This window comes from Mastomys coucha, unplaced genomic scaffold (assembly GCF_008632895.1).
Source record: "Mastomys coucha isolate ucsf_1 unplaced genomic scaffold, UCSF_Mcou_1 pScaffold7, whole genome shotgun sequence".
NCBI lineage: Eukaryota > Metazoa > Chordata > Mammalia > Rodentia > Muridae > Mastomys > Mastomys coucha.
The window spans coordinates 95,498,879-95,516,478 of NW_022196913.1; the positions used below are offsets into that span (position 1 = coordinate 95,498,879).

General features: G+C 37.5%; 1 protein-coding gene across 1 annotated transcript in view; it reads left to right on the forward strand.

Annotated features, from left to right (window-relative positions):
• The first annotated feature begins 4,458 nt into the window (after positions 1-4,458).
• LOC116081577 (zinc finger protein 431-like) overlaps positions 4,459-17,600 on the forward strand; it is a 52,832-nt gene continuing 39,690 nt past the window's right edge. The window contains exons 1-2 of the mRNA XM_031358120.1: positions 4,459-4,552; positions 8,356-8,629. Coding sequence (XP_031213980.1) covers positions 4,459-4,552; positions 8,356-8,629 — 368 coding nt within the window. The remainder of the gene's footprint in view (positions 4,553-8,355; positions 8,630-17,600) is intronic.

Sequence of the window (17,600 nt, forward strand, 5' to 3'; positions counted from 1 at the left end):
TTAAACAAGAAAATAATATATAAAATATTATTAGTATATACTGTATTATGTAATATGTAAAATAGGGTTTTTTTCCAAGGAAACTGATTAAAAAAAGCTTAAAGTAGTAGCCAGGACTCCTATTGAATAGAAGTTGTAATTGTTAAAATTATATGTTCTGCTCTACTCTATGGCAATAGTATGTAAGTCTGAAGAAGACTCCATGCACCAAAGACTTATACTTATGAATATTCAAATTAGTTTGAAAGATGAAAGCCTAAATTAAAAATTCCACTGAAAGAATTTTGTCCTCTTTAAAGCAATTGCCTAGGGAAGAGTCTTCATGGGGTTAACACACAGCTGCTAAAACTGTGGACCAATTGGTCAAGATTTCATAACTAACTGGCAGCAGGACTTGGAAGCATGAAAGGTTGCAAGAATGAGGGATTATGGAGTCATATTCTATAATCACAGAGTCACTGAAGCCAGATAATACGTGGAAGTTTTACAACTTCTTCAAGTAGTGGTCTTCATTCCTTGAGGTGGCCACATTATAAATTTGTAAAGGTGAAGTCTAAATTGAAATGGAGACTCAGGAATGTTGGAAATTTTATACCCATAGACTTTCGGTAAAGAAAAGATTCATGCACACAGAAGATCCATCTCTAGGGAAAGGCTGTTTGTGTTTCAGACAAAAACAATTCAGAAGCAAGGCTAGCCAAGCCCTGTGGAACCCATATGTTTCCATAGTGAGCACCAGATGCCAAACATAAAGCTGAAAAAAGTTAGTGCTTGCTCCACTGTATTCTTGGTCTTAATTCGGTCTAATTATTCCTTGGTATGTATCCCTCTTACCTTTTGAAATGGGAATATTTACTCCATGTCTGTAGCTACCAGCAGCTACACAGACCAAAGAGATGTTCCTGAAAGAGAGGCAGGGGCCTGGGGGAATATAGGGGAATCTGACTAGGAGAGAAATAACCACACCAAGTCAAAGGTTCTGATCAAGGTTCAATGTGTATTTCAGAGTTTAAGAATATATAGGCAGGGAAACCCATCCCCCAGTAAGACAGGATCTTGTGGCCTAATTAGCATCTTGTTCTGTCCAGAAGTCAGGTGAAGCAACTCAGCAGGACTTGGCTCCTAGCAGGAACTTCTGAAGAGGCAGAGAAACCGCAGGACAAAAGGACTTTCCTTATCTCAGGAACTCCACCCAAGTGGGCTAGCTGCTTTATGGCAAGGACAAGGTCTGGTTCAGCCCACTTGAGGCTGGGGGAGGTCACACATGTCATTGTATATTATAGGTGTTTTTTTAATTTTATAGGATTCCACAGTTATGACATTGCCTTTAGTTTCAGATGGAAACTTTAGATTTTAAAAACAGTGTTGAATTGATAAAGAAAATTGGAAACTCTTGAAATTTTAATGAATGTATTTTTATGATGGTCTAGTCAAAAGTCTACCGAGACTCAGGATAAAAGGTGATAGCAGAAAGTGATCAGTTTGGGTAAAAAGTTAAAAAGTGAATTTGTGATGGTTTATCTTGATTGTCAGCTCATATTAGGTTTATTGAAGTGGAAAGACATCCTAAATGTGGGTTGATCAGTTCATTGACTTGGAGTTCTCAACTGCATAAAAAAGGAGGAAGCTGGCTTTGCACTAGTGTTCATCACTCCCTATTTTACAACTGTGCACATGATGCAAACTATTGTGTCCTGCTCCTGACATCATACTTTACCTGCCACAATTGACAGTGTACCTTTAAAGTGTAAGACAAAATACAAAATTATTCCTTAAATTGCTTTCATCCAGCAGTTCACTGAAACAACAAGTTACTATTAAGTTACTTTATATAACCATTGCCTACTACACAGAGTCAAGGAAGGAACAGAATCTGAGAGAAACTAAAATTGAGCTGCTTTGACAAAAAGAATAGAAAACTATACAATTAAACTTCTTTTAATTCTTTAAACTTCTTTATTTTATTTGTTTTTACTGAGATTTTTATCTAATTACAATATTTCTCCCTTCCCCTTCCTCCCTCTAAGTTCTCATATATATACTTATTCATTCTGCTTCAATTTTATGGCCCACTTTCTCTTTGCTACTGGATGCATACATTCTTAAAGATAATGTGTTAACTCAATATAATATTACTTGTATGTATGTAGCTTTCAGAGCTAAACAGCTGGTGCTGGACAATCATTTTCTGGGGCCTTCCCAAGGGAAAACTACCTCTCCTTCTCCCAGTTAACTATAGTTCTTTGTGTAGGATTGAAGGCCTGTGTCTCCTATCAATATCAGAAATGATACCTATAGAGTCTCACCAACATGACTACCCAAACGTGAGCTGAACAGGGATGACACCAATGGTCATGTCAAATTGAATAGGAGAAATCCTGGAACTAAACTTCTTATCAATGTGCTAACACATTATGCCACTGGAGCCCCCAGCTGAAATGTAGATAACCTTTCTTTTACTCACTAAGCCATGAGCCAGGGAACCATGTGAGCTGAAACTCAGTTAGAGAATAGATATTCAAGCTAAGATTGTGGGTGCTAGATGAAAGACAGACTAAAGCTTGCTAAGGCAACAATATCCAACTGTAAAGGAAAACACAGGTATGGACATGGCCAAATCTGAATCTAGGGCTTTGAATTCCATGAGAAGATAGTGGGATAGTCAACACATGCAGAAAATGGAAGCCTGGTGGAGGCAGTAACATTTGATGAGTGATACTTGGTGATACCTGGACAGAAATTGGGTGCCCAGGCAACATAGTTGAAGTCTACATTGCAAAAAGTTTGAACTTGGAACAAAGGTTTTCATACCAGCAAGTTTAATTAACAAAACTACTTATGTAGAGGGAGAATATTGATTTTTGCTGGAGGTAAGAAAAAATATTGTCTAATAGTATAATATTTCATTTTATTTTTATCTCACTTAGCTTTTTATTAGTTTATGTTGACTATTACATTGATATTTACATATTTTATTTTAATTTACATATTGTCAAATTATATTTTATGATTGTTTCTATATCTAGTCTATTGTGTTCTCTTTGCTAATTTTTTATGTAAAACCTATTTCCCTCTTATTTCTATTTTATTTTTCCTTTTTCTCTCTTCCCATCACCTATTCTATATAATTCTTAGTTTTCTACATTCTACATAATTTCTGCAGCTTCAATAATGTACAAATTCTGTATCTTAACAATATCACAAGCCCCCCCTCCCATGACCTACTTTCCCTCATCTATTTCCTCTTCTCTACTCTTATTCTTCCTTATATTTCATGAATTCTTCTTTAGACAGAGAATTCAAGAAAATTAATATTAAAATATGTTCTGCAAAATTGAAATGTAAAAATAAACCTCAGAATCAATTCAGAGATACTAATAAATAAATTGAAGGCACTAATGTTCATATTTATTATTGAAATATGTGTTAATACTTTTTCAACACTTGTTATTTTCTAATCCTTTCTTGCTCATCTATTGATATCATCCCATTTATTCTTTCTTTTGATTTCACCAGTATATTTATCTTTCTTTTCAAATTTTAAGATTAGCTTTGCCATCTTCTGTACTAATATCTTGGTGGTCAAGAGTTCTTTTGATTTATGTTTATCATAGAATATTTTTCTTTTGTCACTTACAAAAGCAGCTTTGTGAGTATAATGAACTGCATTAGAAAGTGTTGTCATTCAAAGTATTGTTCAATGTTTTTCTCTTTTATTTTTCTCTTTACCCAACAACTTCACCAATTCTCTGGAAACTCCACATAATGCATCCTGATTACAATAGTGCCTCCAAGTCCCCCCATTGTGACCAGCCATCCCCAAAAGAAACAAAAAATAAACAAATTAATAAGTTATTTAACAAACAAAATAGGTCCTCTTCATGCCAGCCAAATCCCCACTGGAGCATTATATCCACAAAGTTCTCAGTAGCTTGTCTCTTACAAAGAACCTAATCCTTCCCCTTCCACACCCATGACATCAATTGAAGAGCTACTCTTGAGCATTTCCATCATACACTTCAAGAGTTCTCTTTGATGGTTTCCTATCTTGACTACTTCTTTTTTGAGGGGGTGGGGAATTGGGAGAGGTAAGGTTGTAGAAAAAGCCATCAGTGTTCTTCCCCAACAGTGGATCCATAGTCATTGATATGACAGTAAAACAGCTTCTTTCCTCTTCACCATCAGTGAAGAGTCCACAATCACAACAGATCCTTGGCCTCCACACAGTTTCTCATGACATCACAGACTATGAACATGGCCCCTCCACTGCAGTAGGACCCTCAGAATTAAGACCCTAGGAGTCTTCCTGGACCATAGATATCAAAATGACTTCTAGTGGCAGTGCAGGCCACCCACATCAATATGACTTTAGCTGCAGCAGCCTATAGCCATCTATATGGCTTCCTGCTACAACATAGACCATGAATATCTGCATGGCCTTTGGTGGTAACATGGACTATGGACATCAACAGAGAACCTGGATATAGTAGGGCCTTGGACCCAGACATGGCCCTCAATGTCAGCACAGACCATGACATCACCATTGCCTCAGGTGAAAGGCCTGGCCATTCAGATTAATATAGCCCCCATCAGTAGCACAGCCCATGGACAGTGACATGGCTTCAGGTATCAGCACAGATGACCATGCCTGGTCTTTGGCGGTAACTCAGACCATAGAGGTCAACACAAACCCACGATGTAGTAGGGCCTTGGACCCAAACATGGCCCTATGCAGCAGCAAGGACCAGGACATCTCCATGGCCCCAGGTGGCAGTGGAGGCCACTTGCATCAATATGACCCCAGCAGCAGCATGGCCTGCAAACATTAAAGTGGCTTCAGGCTGCAGCACAGAACGCAGATACCTGCGTGGCTTTTGGTGGTAACGTGCCACAGAGATCATCCCAGCCTCCAGCAGGTATGGCCTGGTGGTGTTGGCAGTATTACAGGCCTAGTTGGCTCACCCAGCTGTTGGCTCTTCTCTTATCCTCCTAGGGCTATGTTCTCCTCTTTTTAAGTTGATGTGAAATCTGCTGTTATTCTGACAAGTTTGCCTTTATGTATGTAATTTGCTCATCCTCTCTGCTTTTGGCACTGTTTGCTGTATATGGCTAGTGTTTGAACTATAATATAGTATGAGAAAGACTTTCTAGTCAGACTGCTTTGTATTCTAGGTACCTCTTATATTTAGATTTTATCTATTTCTCTATGTTTCTCAGTTTTCTTTCTAAACTTTTACTAAATATATTTTCTACGCCTTACGCATGTACTTCTACTTTTGCTATACCAAGGACTATTAAATGTGATCATAAATAATGTTTCACAGATGTCAAATAATTTGCACATTTATTATTTTATGCTATTGTCACCTAAATGTTATAATTCATCTACATGCAATCAAGATAGGTTAGCCTGCCTTCTATTTAAGCTATTTTATCATTGTGACTTTCTGCTGAGATTTCTGTGTTATTTGTTGGAATTGGCTTTTAATTTTTTTTAATTTAATCTTTATTTATTTATTTATTTATTTATTTATTTATTTATTTTACATTCCAGATTTTATTCCCCTCCCAGGCCACCCAACAACTGTTCTACGACCCATATCTCCACCCGACTCCTGTCCCCACGAGGATGTTCCCACCACCCACCACTCACCACCCACCACCTACTACCTACCCCACCAGACCTCTAAACTCCCTGGGGCCTCCAGTCTCTTGAAGGTTAGGTACATCTTCTCTGATTGAACCCAGACCCAACAGTCTTTTGCTGTATATGTGTTGGGGACCTTACATCAATCAGCTGGTGTATGCTGCCTGGTTGATAGTCCAGTGTCTGAGAGATCTCAGGTTAATTGAGACTGCTTGTCCTCCTACAGGGTTGCCCTCCTCCTCAGCTTCTTCCAGATTTTCCCTAATTCAAACACAAGGGTCTGCAGCTTCTGTACATTGGTTGGGTGCAAATATCTGCATCTGACTCTCTCAGCTGCTTGTTGGGTCTTTCAGAGGGCAGTCATGATAGCTCCCTTTTTGTGAGTGCTCCATAGCCTCAGTAATACTGTCAGGCCTTGAACCTCCCCTTGAGCTGGAGTCTACTTAGGGCCTGGTGCTGGACCTTCTTTTCCTCAGGTTCCTCTCCATTTCCATCCCTGAAGAATTATTGGTCAGAGTTTTGACTGTAGGATGGCAACCCCCTCCCTCACTCTATGCCCTGTCTTTCTGGTTGAGGTGGGCTCTACAAGTTCCCTCTCCCTACTTTCGGGCATTTCATCCAAGGTCCCTTTGAGTCCTGCGAGTCTCTCACTTCCCAAGTCTCTGGAGCATTCTAGAGGGTCCCCTCAACTTCCTACCTCCTGAGGTTACCTGTTTCCATTATTTCTGCTTGCCTTTGGGGTTTCAGTCCCTTCCCCTCACCCTATACCAGATCTGGTTCTCCTCTTCCCCCCAATCACACCCCCCGTCCACTTTCGCTCCAAGGTCTCTCTCTTCCTCCCCCCTTGTGATTGCTTTCTTCTTCCTCACAAGTGGGACTTGTTGAATTATTTCATACACTGCATTGTCTAATCAAACCATGCAAACTAGAAAGTTGGATTAAAAATCAGGAATCACCTATTTATTACCTGGGATAAATATACCTACTTGAAAAAGACAAATACAGTCTTCAATGAGAAGACAAGGAAGACATTCTAATCTAATGTAAATATCAAAAATAAAAGCTTATGTAGTAATGCTATTGTGTAAAAAGCAAAATTAGAAGCGATTAAAAAATGAGACATCATTGGAGTTATCCACCACTTCTGGCTTTCATAGCCTTTCTACCCATTTTTCTCCATAAATTGCTTAGCCTTGAGGAAAGTGACTTGACAAAGAGATCAATCACATTTCTGGAATGAGTTTTCCAGTGTCTCTCATTCATGCATAGTGTCTGTGAGTCTCAGTGCTAATTACCATTTTCTGCAAGAAGATGCTTCTGTGAGGAGGATTGAGCAAGTCACTGGCCAATGGTTGCAGCAGAATACCATTAGGAGTCACTTTATTGCTATGTTCCTTAATAATAATGATAATAATAATAATGATAATAATAATAATAATGATAATAATAATAATAATAATTTTTCATAAGGGTCATGACCTATGGAGTACCAGACACTTGGCCACAATTATAGTGTCAGGCATAGGTTCTATCTCATGGAGTGTGCCTTAAATCTGAACGAAAGGTGGCTGGTTTATGCCTATATTATATCATGTTGCTACTATTGTACCAGTGTCGCTTACAGGTAATTCAATCTGATAGCTCACAGGGTTTTCACCTCGGTGATATTGATGATAAATTGTCTCCTCAGGTACATGACAACATACACAAGACCTACACAATTTCGAACAAGACAAAATCCAAGCACAGACAAAGGAGCATGGATAGGAAGTCCCACCCCTGACCAAGAACCCATTTGATATGGGTACCTGCTGGGAAAGGGAAAATCAGTTTTCTCCAATGAAGAGTCATGAGGGATCTAAACCACACTTCAGGACAAGCTCCATGGCCAGGAGTACATGTCCAATATAAAACATATTCCATTTTGTTGTTGTTGTTCTTCTTCTTCTTTTGTGTTGTTTTTGTTTGGTATGTTTTGTCTTATTGATTTTGATTGTTTGAATTAATTTTAATTTTTGGTATTTAGAGAAAGAAACATGAAATTGGGTGGGTATAAAAGGGCAATGATCTGAAATAATTTCGGGAAGGAGAAAAATGTTATCAAAATAAATTGTATAATATTCCTTTAAATAATAAAAAACAAATTAAATTGCTTACTATTGATTAAGAGAATAATTCATCAAGATGCTATAATAAATCTAAGCATACATGCACTGAATATTGACATACTCAAATTCATTTTTAAAAATTGTTGGCTGTAAAAATACAAACTGAGCTCAATAAGTGGTTAACTTCAATATTAAATTCTAAATGACAAGACAGGCCATCCAAACTAACCTAAATATAAAAACAAAAAGAAAATTATCTTCTCTTTGAAAATTAGATATAGGAAGTCTCAAATAAGACATTGGAAATTCAAATTAAATAATGTAACAATAGCACTATTCCTCAAGAAGTTAAATTCAAGAATGGTCTAAGATGTACAAATTAATGAGTATAATATATTATCTAGTAGACTAAGGAATAGAAACTATATAATTTTCTTAACATATACAGAAAAATTTAACAAACATACCATCCTTTTATGATAATACTTGAAGAACTTGGGAAATTAAAAAACATATCACTACTGAGTGAGGGAAGCTCAGGCTGAAGTCAGGACCTGGCTAGCACGGGGTCGCTGCCCACGTAGGGGAGGAGCTGAGCAGTGGATGCATTGATCTATGATGATGTGCATGTGAACTTCACTCGGGAAGAATGGGCTTTGCTGAATCCTTCACAGAAGAGTCTCTACAAAGATGTGATGTTGGAGACCTACAGGAACCTCAATGCTGTAGGCTACAATTGGGAAGACCACAATATTGAAGAACATTGTCAAAGTTCCAGAAGACATGGAAGGCATGAAAGAAGTCGTACTGGAGAGAAACCCTCTGAAAAAACTCAGTGTGGTAAAGCTTTTGCATGTCACAATTATCCTCAACGGCATGAAAGAATTCATACTGGAGAGGTCAGTAGGATACAACATCTGTCCAAATATCGGGAGTAACTGGGACCAGCAAGACCAGGCACACAGGAGCTCTGCCAGCCCAGTGGCTCAGGTTCCTTCCTGTCCCACAACACCCAGAGGAAGCTCCACTCCCAGGCACTTTAACACACCCAGGATCAGAGGTGAGGAGGACATAACATCTGTCCCAACACCAGGAGTAACTGGGACCAACAGGACCCAGGCACACAGGAACTGAGCCAGCCTAGTTGCTCGGGTTGCTTTTAGTCTATCAGGGCCAGCCAGTGCCCTGAGAACCTTGGGCCGAAACTCTGCAGTCATTCTCAAAACACCCAGAGGAAGCTCCACTCCAATGTGCTCTAACAAGCCTAGGGTCACAGGATCCCAGTATTACAGGATCATAGAGACAGCTTGACTCTGAGGAGTTATGACACAACCAGGATCACAGGAAGGACAGGCTCCAGTCAGATTTAGCAAGGGCAGGTAGCAGTAGAGATAACTAGATGATGTGGGGCAAGTGTAAGAATATAAGCAACACAAACCAAGGTTCCTTGGCATCATCAGAACCTAATACTCCATTGTAAGTCCTGGACCCACCATCACATCGGAAAAGCAAAATTCAGATATAAAATCACTTCTCATGATGATGATACAGGACTTTAAGAAAGACATAAATAGGGGGCTGGTGAGATGGTTCAGCTGGTAAGAGCACTGACTGCTCTTCCAAAGGTCCTGAGTTCAAATCCCAGCAACTACATGGTGGTTCACAACCATCCATAATGAGATCTGACAACCTCTTCCAGTGTGTCTAAAGACAGCTAAAATGTACTTATATATAATAAATAAATAAATATTTTTTAAAAGAAAGGCATTAATAGCATCCTAAAAGAAATACAGGACATCAGAGGTGAAGAGCTAGAAGCCCTTCAAGAGGAAACACAAAAATCCCTTAAAGAACTACAGGAAAACACAATCAAACAGGTGAAGAAAATGAGCAAAACCATCCAGAATCTAAAAATGGAAATAGGAACAATAAAGAAATCAGAAAGAGAGACAACTCTGAAGATACAAAACCTAGGAAAGAAATCAGGAGCCGTAGATGCAAGCATCACCAACAGAATACAAGAGATAGAAGAGAATCTCAGGGGCAGAAGACACCTTAGAAAACATTGACACAACAGTCAAAGAAAATGCAAAAAACAAAAAGCTCCTAACCCAAAACATCCAGGAAATCCAGGACACAATGAGAAGAACAAACCTAAGGATAATAGATGGAAAACATCAACATAAGGATCAAAACCCTAGAGGAAGCAAGAAAGTAATCTTTCAATATATCCACACAAACCTAATTCCACCTCTTACAACAAAAACAACAGGAAGTATCAATTACTTTTTCTTAATATCTTAACATGAAAATTAATATTACCAACATATTCTAATCAATTGAAATCCAAAAATATGAGGAATTAGAAATTTATTGACTGTCATCCAATGGTCTCTCTAATTTGGTAGCTGGAGAAATAGGTCCAATATTATACAATCCACATACACTTTCAGCTTGTTTGTTTGTGACACTCTCTTGCTGTGTACAACATAAAGCTCTTGAGATCTTGCTTCTCCTATCTCAGCCTCTCTATTAGTAGTATTATTTATTTCATGTTTTACACTATAGTATGGTTTTCAGAACAGCTTACATATTTTAAAAGTACTTATATACCCAAAAGAAATGTAGACAATTAAATTGGGAGGGGTTTTGTAAGAGAACAACAAAGAGTAAGACTGAATGCTTTGCTTGACGTTTGTAACTCTTGTATCAACTTACCACAGTAAGAGCCAAGATTTTAAGCTCTACTAAATATAAAACAAACAAAAAAACACTTTACATATTTAGGTTCATTTAAGAAAATATTAATAGTGATGTATTATTTTGAAATATACAGTTAATACATTTGAAGTTATTTAAAATTTATATTAAGAAAAACATATGTATTTTCAGTATTGTTATAGACAAGCATCTACATAAGACTATTAAATTGATTGTTGTTTTATATCAAACAACTTTTATAATACTCATTTTTATTGTTATAATATTTTATAAATTTTAAAGAATATGTCAAAAAAGATATTGTAAGTATTAAAGGGGGGTCTCTGGGAGGAGTTGGGGAACAGAAGGAAAACAATGATGTGATTTAATTCTACTTAAAATATGTTTTTAAATGTTAACAAATTCAGATAAATTGAAATCATGTTACTTTTCTCATTATAATCCAATAAAACTTAAAAAAAGAAAAAAAGAACATATCTCAAAATAATGAAGCACTAAGATTGCTCACAACATGTCCTCTAAGAACCGAAAAGCCATCGAAGAAAGAGCAGCACAGCTAGCCATAGTAGTCACCAATCCTAATGCCAGGCTATGTATGCAGTAAAGAAAGTGAATAGAGAGATGGCTTGTGTGCATGTTTTGTGTTTAAATAAAACCACAAAAACTGCAAAAAAAGAAAAAAAAAGAAAGAAAGAAAAAGAAAATAAAATACTTTGGAATGAACTAAGCCAAGGAAGTGAAAGAACTCTACACTGAAATTTTTAAAACACTGAAAAAATTAAAGAAGTCACTGTGAAATGGAAATACCTCCAACAATTGACAGATAAATATTGGCTACATAATGTATGTATGTATGTATATACATTATATAATGTAGTATACATATATATGTTTTATAAATAATCAAAAGCAATGTACACATGGAGTTCAATGATTATCAAAATTCTAATAGCATTCTTTAAATAAATATAGAACACAACCTTAAAATTCAGAAAGAAACACAAAAGACAAAAAACAGTTTTGAAAAATGAAGACAATTCTGAGTAAGCTATATCAGGCTCCTGTCAGCCAGCACTTGCTGGCATCCACAATAGTGTCTGGGTTTGGTGAATTTATATGGGAAGGATTCCCAGGTGGGGCAGTCTCTGGATTGTCCTTCCTTCAGTCTCTGCTCCATAGTTAGTCTCTACAACTCCTTCCATGGGTATTCTGTTCCCCCTTCTAAGAAGGATCAAAGTAAAAAACAGCGTAGGAGACATCACCAATTCTGACTTCCATTTATACTACAAATAGATAGTAACAGAACCAGTATGGTATTGTCACAAAAATTGACATGTAGATCAGTGGAGGAAGAGCCACAAATCAACCTGTACAGCAATATCTACTTGACTGGAAAATGATGCCACAAACAGGCATTGGAAGAAATGCAACCTCTTCAATAAATGGTGCAAGAAGAACTCAATATCCACATCCAGAATAAAACTATATCTTTTTCTCATATTGAACAACACTTAATTCAAACAAGGATCAAAGGCTTTCATGTAAGACACAAAACTCTGAAAATGATGGAGGAAAACATGTGGAAAAGACTTCTACACCATAGCTAAGGACTTTCTGGAGAGGACCTCAATAGGTTAAGAAAGAAATATAAAAATTAACAATATAAATGGATGAAATTAATAAGCTTATATACACCAAAAGAAGAAATTAAGCCAAGAGACATACCACAAGATCAGAAAAAAAAATGTGAGCTATAGGATATGATGTTTGAGCTATGCCCTTTGTGACATGGGATTTATTTCTAAATATATAAAGAAGTAAAAAAAATCACTGAATATCAGAGAAGATTGTAATCGAGGAATCCATTAAAGAAAAGGTCATTTCTCAAAAGATTAAGTACTAAAAAACAATAAATATATTTAAAATTGTTCATTATCTTTAACCATCAGGGAAATACAAATTAAAACCACCTCAGTCAGAATTGCCATTTTTCCAAAAACTACTAATAACAAATGCTGGCTATGGAAATGAACTCCTCTACACTATTAGTAACTATAAATTAATCCAGATACTATATAAAAATGGAAAGAAATAACAGAAAGAAAGAAGGACAGAAAGAGAGGCAGGTAAAATAAGGAAGAATTGTGAATTTGATGAGAGAAACATCCCAAAGGGAAGAAGGATGAGACACCTGTAGGGTCACATTTTCTGAGTCTAGGAATAAATACATGGCCAAGGTGAATTCTAGAAACTCAATAATATTATCAATGATGCTAAAGAACAAAACTTCTAAATATGTGGTACATTTACACAATGAAGTACTATTAAAAACAATGAATTTATGAAATTCTTAGGCAAATGGATGGATCTGGAGAATATCATCCTGAATGAGGTAACCCAATCACAAAAGAACATACATGGTATATGTTCACTGATAAGTGGATATTAGCCCAAAAGTTCAGAATACCCAAGATACAATCCACAAACCACAAGAAATTCAAGAAGAAGGAAGACCAAAGTGTGGATACTTCGATCCTTATTAGAAGGGGGAACAGAATACACATAAAAGGAGTTGTAGAGACTAACTATGAAGCAGAGACTGAAGGAAGGACAATCCAGAGACTGCCCCACCTGGGAATCCTTCCTATATAAATTCACCAAACCCAGACACTATTGTGGATACCAGCAAGTGCTGGCTGACAGGAGCCTGATATAGCTGTCTCCTGAGAGGCTCTGCCAGTGCCCAACTAATATAGAAGTGGATGCTCACAGCCATCCATTGGACTGAGCACAGGGTCTCCAATGAAGGAGCTAGAGAAAGGACCCAAGGAGGTAAAGGAGTTTGCAGCCCCATAGGAGGAATAACAATATGAACTAACTAGTACCCCCAGAACTCCCAGGGACTAAACCACCAACCAAGAAGTACACATGGTGGGACTCATGGCTCCAGCTGCATATGTAGCAGAGGATGGCCTTGTTGGACATCAATGGGAGGAGAGGCCCTTTGTCCTGAGAAGGCTCTATGCCCCAGTGTAGGGGAATGCCAGGACAGGGAGGTGGGAGAGGGTGGGTTGGTGAGCAGAGGGAGGGGGGAGGAAATGGGGTTTGTTTCTTTGTTTGTTTTTGGAGGGGAAACCAGGAAAGGGGAGAGCATTTGAAATGTAAATAAAGAAAATATTTAATAAGAAAAAAAAGAACACAACTTCTAAATTATTAGATTAACAAACTGATACTCTCTAAATCTGAAATTTTCCTTATTCCTCTTGTAAACAGAAATTCAACTGCAGCTTAACCAATGTGTCATAAATAATGGAACTAAGAAAGAACACTTCACATTAGCATTCATGCAACAGGGTCCACCAGAGCAGAGGAACTTAAGATCATTGCAAATTATTCCCAATTACATGCACCTTGAAAAGGCTTGTCAGCAAAAGCGATTTCATGGTCTGTCATTGACAGTTAGCTCTGGCAAATGGTAAGTCCTCTTTTCCCCAGCAGCCTGATCCTGGGCAACACTTTTCTGGCTTAAAAAGTGAAAGACAGAATTGATTTTGTAACCAGCATATTATTTTAAGTTTTGCAACTAAGCTATACAAGTTAAGATTTGAGGTGTGTAACTATGTGTAATTATGAAAGTGAGAAACTTAGAAAGATATCCTGAGTGTGATAACCCAATCACAAAAGAACACAGATGGTATTCACTCACTGATAAGTGGATATTAACCCAGAAGCTCAGAATGCCCAAGATACAATTCACAGACCAAATGAAGCTCAAAAAGAAGGAAGACTAAAGTATGGGTACTTTGGTCTTTCTTAGAAAAGGGAACAAAATACCCATGGGAGGAGATACACAGACAAAGTATATAGCAGAGACTGAAGGAAAGACCATCCAGAGACTGCCCTACTTGGGAATTCATCCCAAATACAGTCACCAAAACAAGACACTATTGTGGATGCCAACAAGTACTTGCTGACAGGAGCCTGATGTAGCTGTCTCCTGAGAGGCTCTGTCAGTACCTGACAAATACAGAGGTGGGGGTTCCTTCCTGTCTGTCTGGGCTGGGGTCCAGAGCAGACTTTGGGGGCAAGCTCTGCAGCCAGTCCTACAACACACAGAGGAAGCTCCACTCCCAGGTGCTCTGACACACCCAGGATCAGAGGTGAGCAGGAACCAACATCTGTCCCACTGGGAGTAACTGGGACAAGCAGGACTAGGCACACAGGAACTCCACCAGCCCAGTGACTCGGTTCCTTCCTGTCTGTCTGGACTGGTGTCCAGAGTAGACCTTGGGTGCAAGCTCCACAGCCAGTCCCACAACACACAGAGAAAGCCCCACTCCCAGGTGATCTAACAAGCCCAGGAATCACAGGATCCCAGAATCACAGGATCACAGAGACAGCTTGACTCTGAGGAGTTCTGACACAACCAGGATCACAGGAAGGACAGGCTCCAGTCAGATTTAGCAAGGGCAGGTAGCACTAGAGTTAACCAGATGGCAGGGATGGGGCAAGCGTAAGAAAATAAACAACACAAACCAAGGTCACTTGCCATCATGAGAAGCCAATTCTCTCACCATAGCAAGTCCTAGACACACCATCACACCAGAAAAGCAAGATTCAGATCTAAAATCACTTATCATGAGGATGATACAGGACCTTAAGAAAGACATAAATAGCACCCTCAAAGAAATACAGGAGAACACAGGTAAAGAGCTAGAAGCTCTTAAAGAGGACACACAAAAATCCCTTAAAGAACTACAGGAAAACACAATCAAACAGGTGAAGGAAATGAGCAAAACCATCCAGAATCTAAAAATGGAAATAGGAACAATAAAGAAATCAGAAAGAGAGACAACCCTGGAGGTACAAAACCTAGGAAAGAAATCAGGAGTCATAGATGCAAGCATCATCAACAGAATGCAAAAGATAGAAGAGAGAATCACAGGGGCAGAAGACACTTTAGAAAACATTGATACAACAGTCAATGAAAATGCAAAAAGCAAAAAGCTCCTAACCCAAAACATCCAGGAAATCCAGGATGCACTGAGGAGACCAAACCTAAGGATAATAGGTATAGAAGAGAGGGAAGATTCCCAATGTAATGGGCCAGTAAATATCTTCAACAAAATTATAGAAGAAAACTTCCCTAACCTAAAGAAAGAGATGCCCATGAACATACAAGAAGCCTACAGAACTCCAAATAGACTGGACCAGAAAAGAAGTTCCTCCCAACACATAATAATTAAAACACCAACTGCACTAAACAAAGAAAGAATTTTAAAAGCAGTAAGGGAAAAAAGGCAAGTAACACACAAAGGCAGGCCTATCAGAATTACGGCAGATTTCTCACTAGAGACTATGAAAGCTAGAAGATCCTGGGCAGATGTCATACAGACCCTACAAGAACACAAATGCCAGCCCAGACTATTATACCCAGGAAAACTCTCAATTACCATAGATGGAGAAAACAAGATGTTCCATGACAAAACAAAATTTACACAATATCTTTCCACAAATCCAGCCCTACAAAGGATAATAGATGGAAAATATCAACATAAGGAGCAAAACTACACCCCAGAAGAAGCAAGAAGGTAATCTTTCAACAAATCCACACAAACCCAATTCCACCTTTTTACAGCAAAAACAACAGGAAGTGACAATTACTTTTTTTAATATATTAATTTGAAAATTAATATTATCAACAAATCCTAATCGGTTAAAATCCAATAATATGAGGAATTAGAAATTTGTTGATTGTCATCCAATGGTCTCTCTAATTTGGTAATTGTAGAAATAGGTCCAACATTGTACAACCTATATACACTGTCAGCTTGTAGGTTTGTGACAGTGTCTGGCTGTGTACAACATAAGGGTCTTGAAATCTTGCTTCTCCTATCTTAGCCTCTCTATTAGTAGTATTATTTATTTCATGTTTTTACACTATACTATGGTTTTCAGAACAGCTTATATACTTCAAAAGTATTTATATACACAAAAGAAACATAGAGGATTAACTAGGGAGGTAACTTGTAAGAGAACAACAAAGTGAGACTGAATGCTTTGCTTGACATTTGTAACTCTTGTATCAAGTTTGAAGAAGAGGACTTTATAAGTTACTCTTTCTCTGAGATGAATGCTTTTCCAAATTATCACAGCTAATGAACCAAATTCTTACCCTCACCTAATGTCTGTGCCACCCTCCAAGCAGAACCATTGTTCATTGAAACAGTTGACGAATTACTTTATAGATAGACCATCTTAATTCCTACACCATTTCTTAAATGAATGTAACCTCTTCTCTGCGGGCTGAGAATGAAGTCACTCACTCAAGTCAAATAGCTTTGACCATAGCAGGAAGTCTGTATCCAAAAATCGAGCCTACAATTCATTTCTTGGTGCAGCAGAACTATCAACTCTCAGCTTAGCTATGATGGAGGTAAAATCCTTTGATGATGTGAGGGTCATTAAAATACAGCCTTATTACAACGAAACCCAATGTCTAAAAATTGTTCTTATTTTGGGCTTGTACCACAGTAAGAGCCAAGATTTTAAACTCTACTAAATTCAAAACAAACAAAAAGACTTCATATATTCATGGTCATTTAAGAAAATTCTAGTAGTGATGTATTATTTTTAAGTATACAGTTAATATGTTTGGAGCTATTTAAAATTTATATTGAGAAAAATGTATTTTCACTATTGCTGTAGACAAGCATCTACATAAGATTGTTAAATTGATTGTTGTTTTATATCAAACAACTTTTATAATACTTATTTTTATTGTTATAATATTTTATAAATTTTAAGGAATATGACAAAAAAAGATATTGTAGGTATTGAAGGGGGGTCTCTGGGAGGAGCTGTGGTACAAAAGAGAAACAAGAATATGATTCAATTCTATTTAATTAAAATATGTTTTTAAATGTTAGCAAATTCAGATAAATTGAAATCATGTAACTTTTCTCATCATAATGCAATAAAAGTTTTAAAAAAATAAAAAAAAACTGGATGAAGAGGGAAAAAAAATACAGAGGTGGATGCTCTCAATCAGCCATTGGACAGAGTACAAGGTTCCCAATGGAGGAGTTAGAGAAAGGACCAAAGGAGCTGAAAGAGCCCCATAG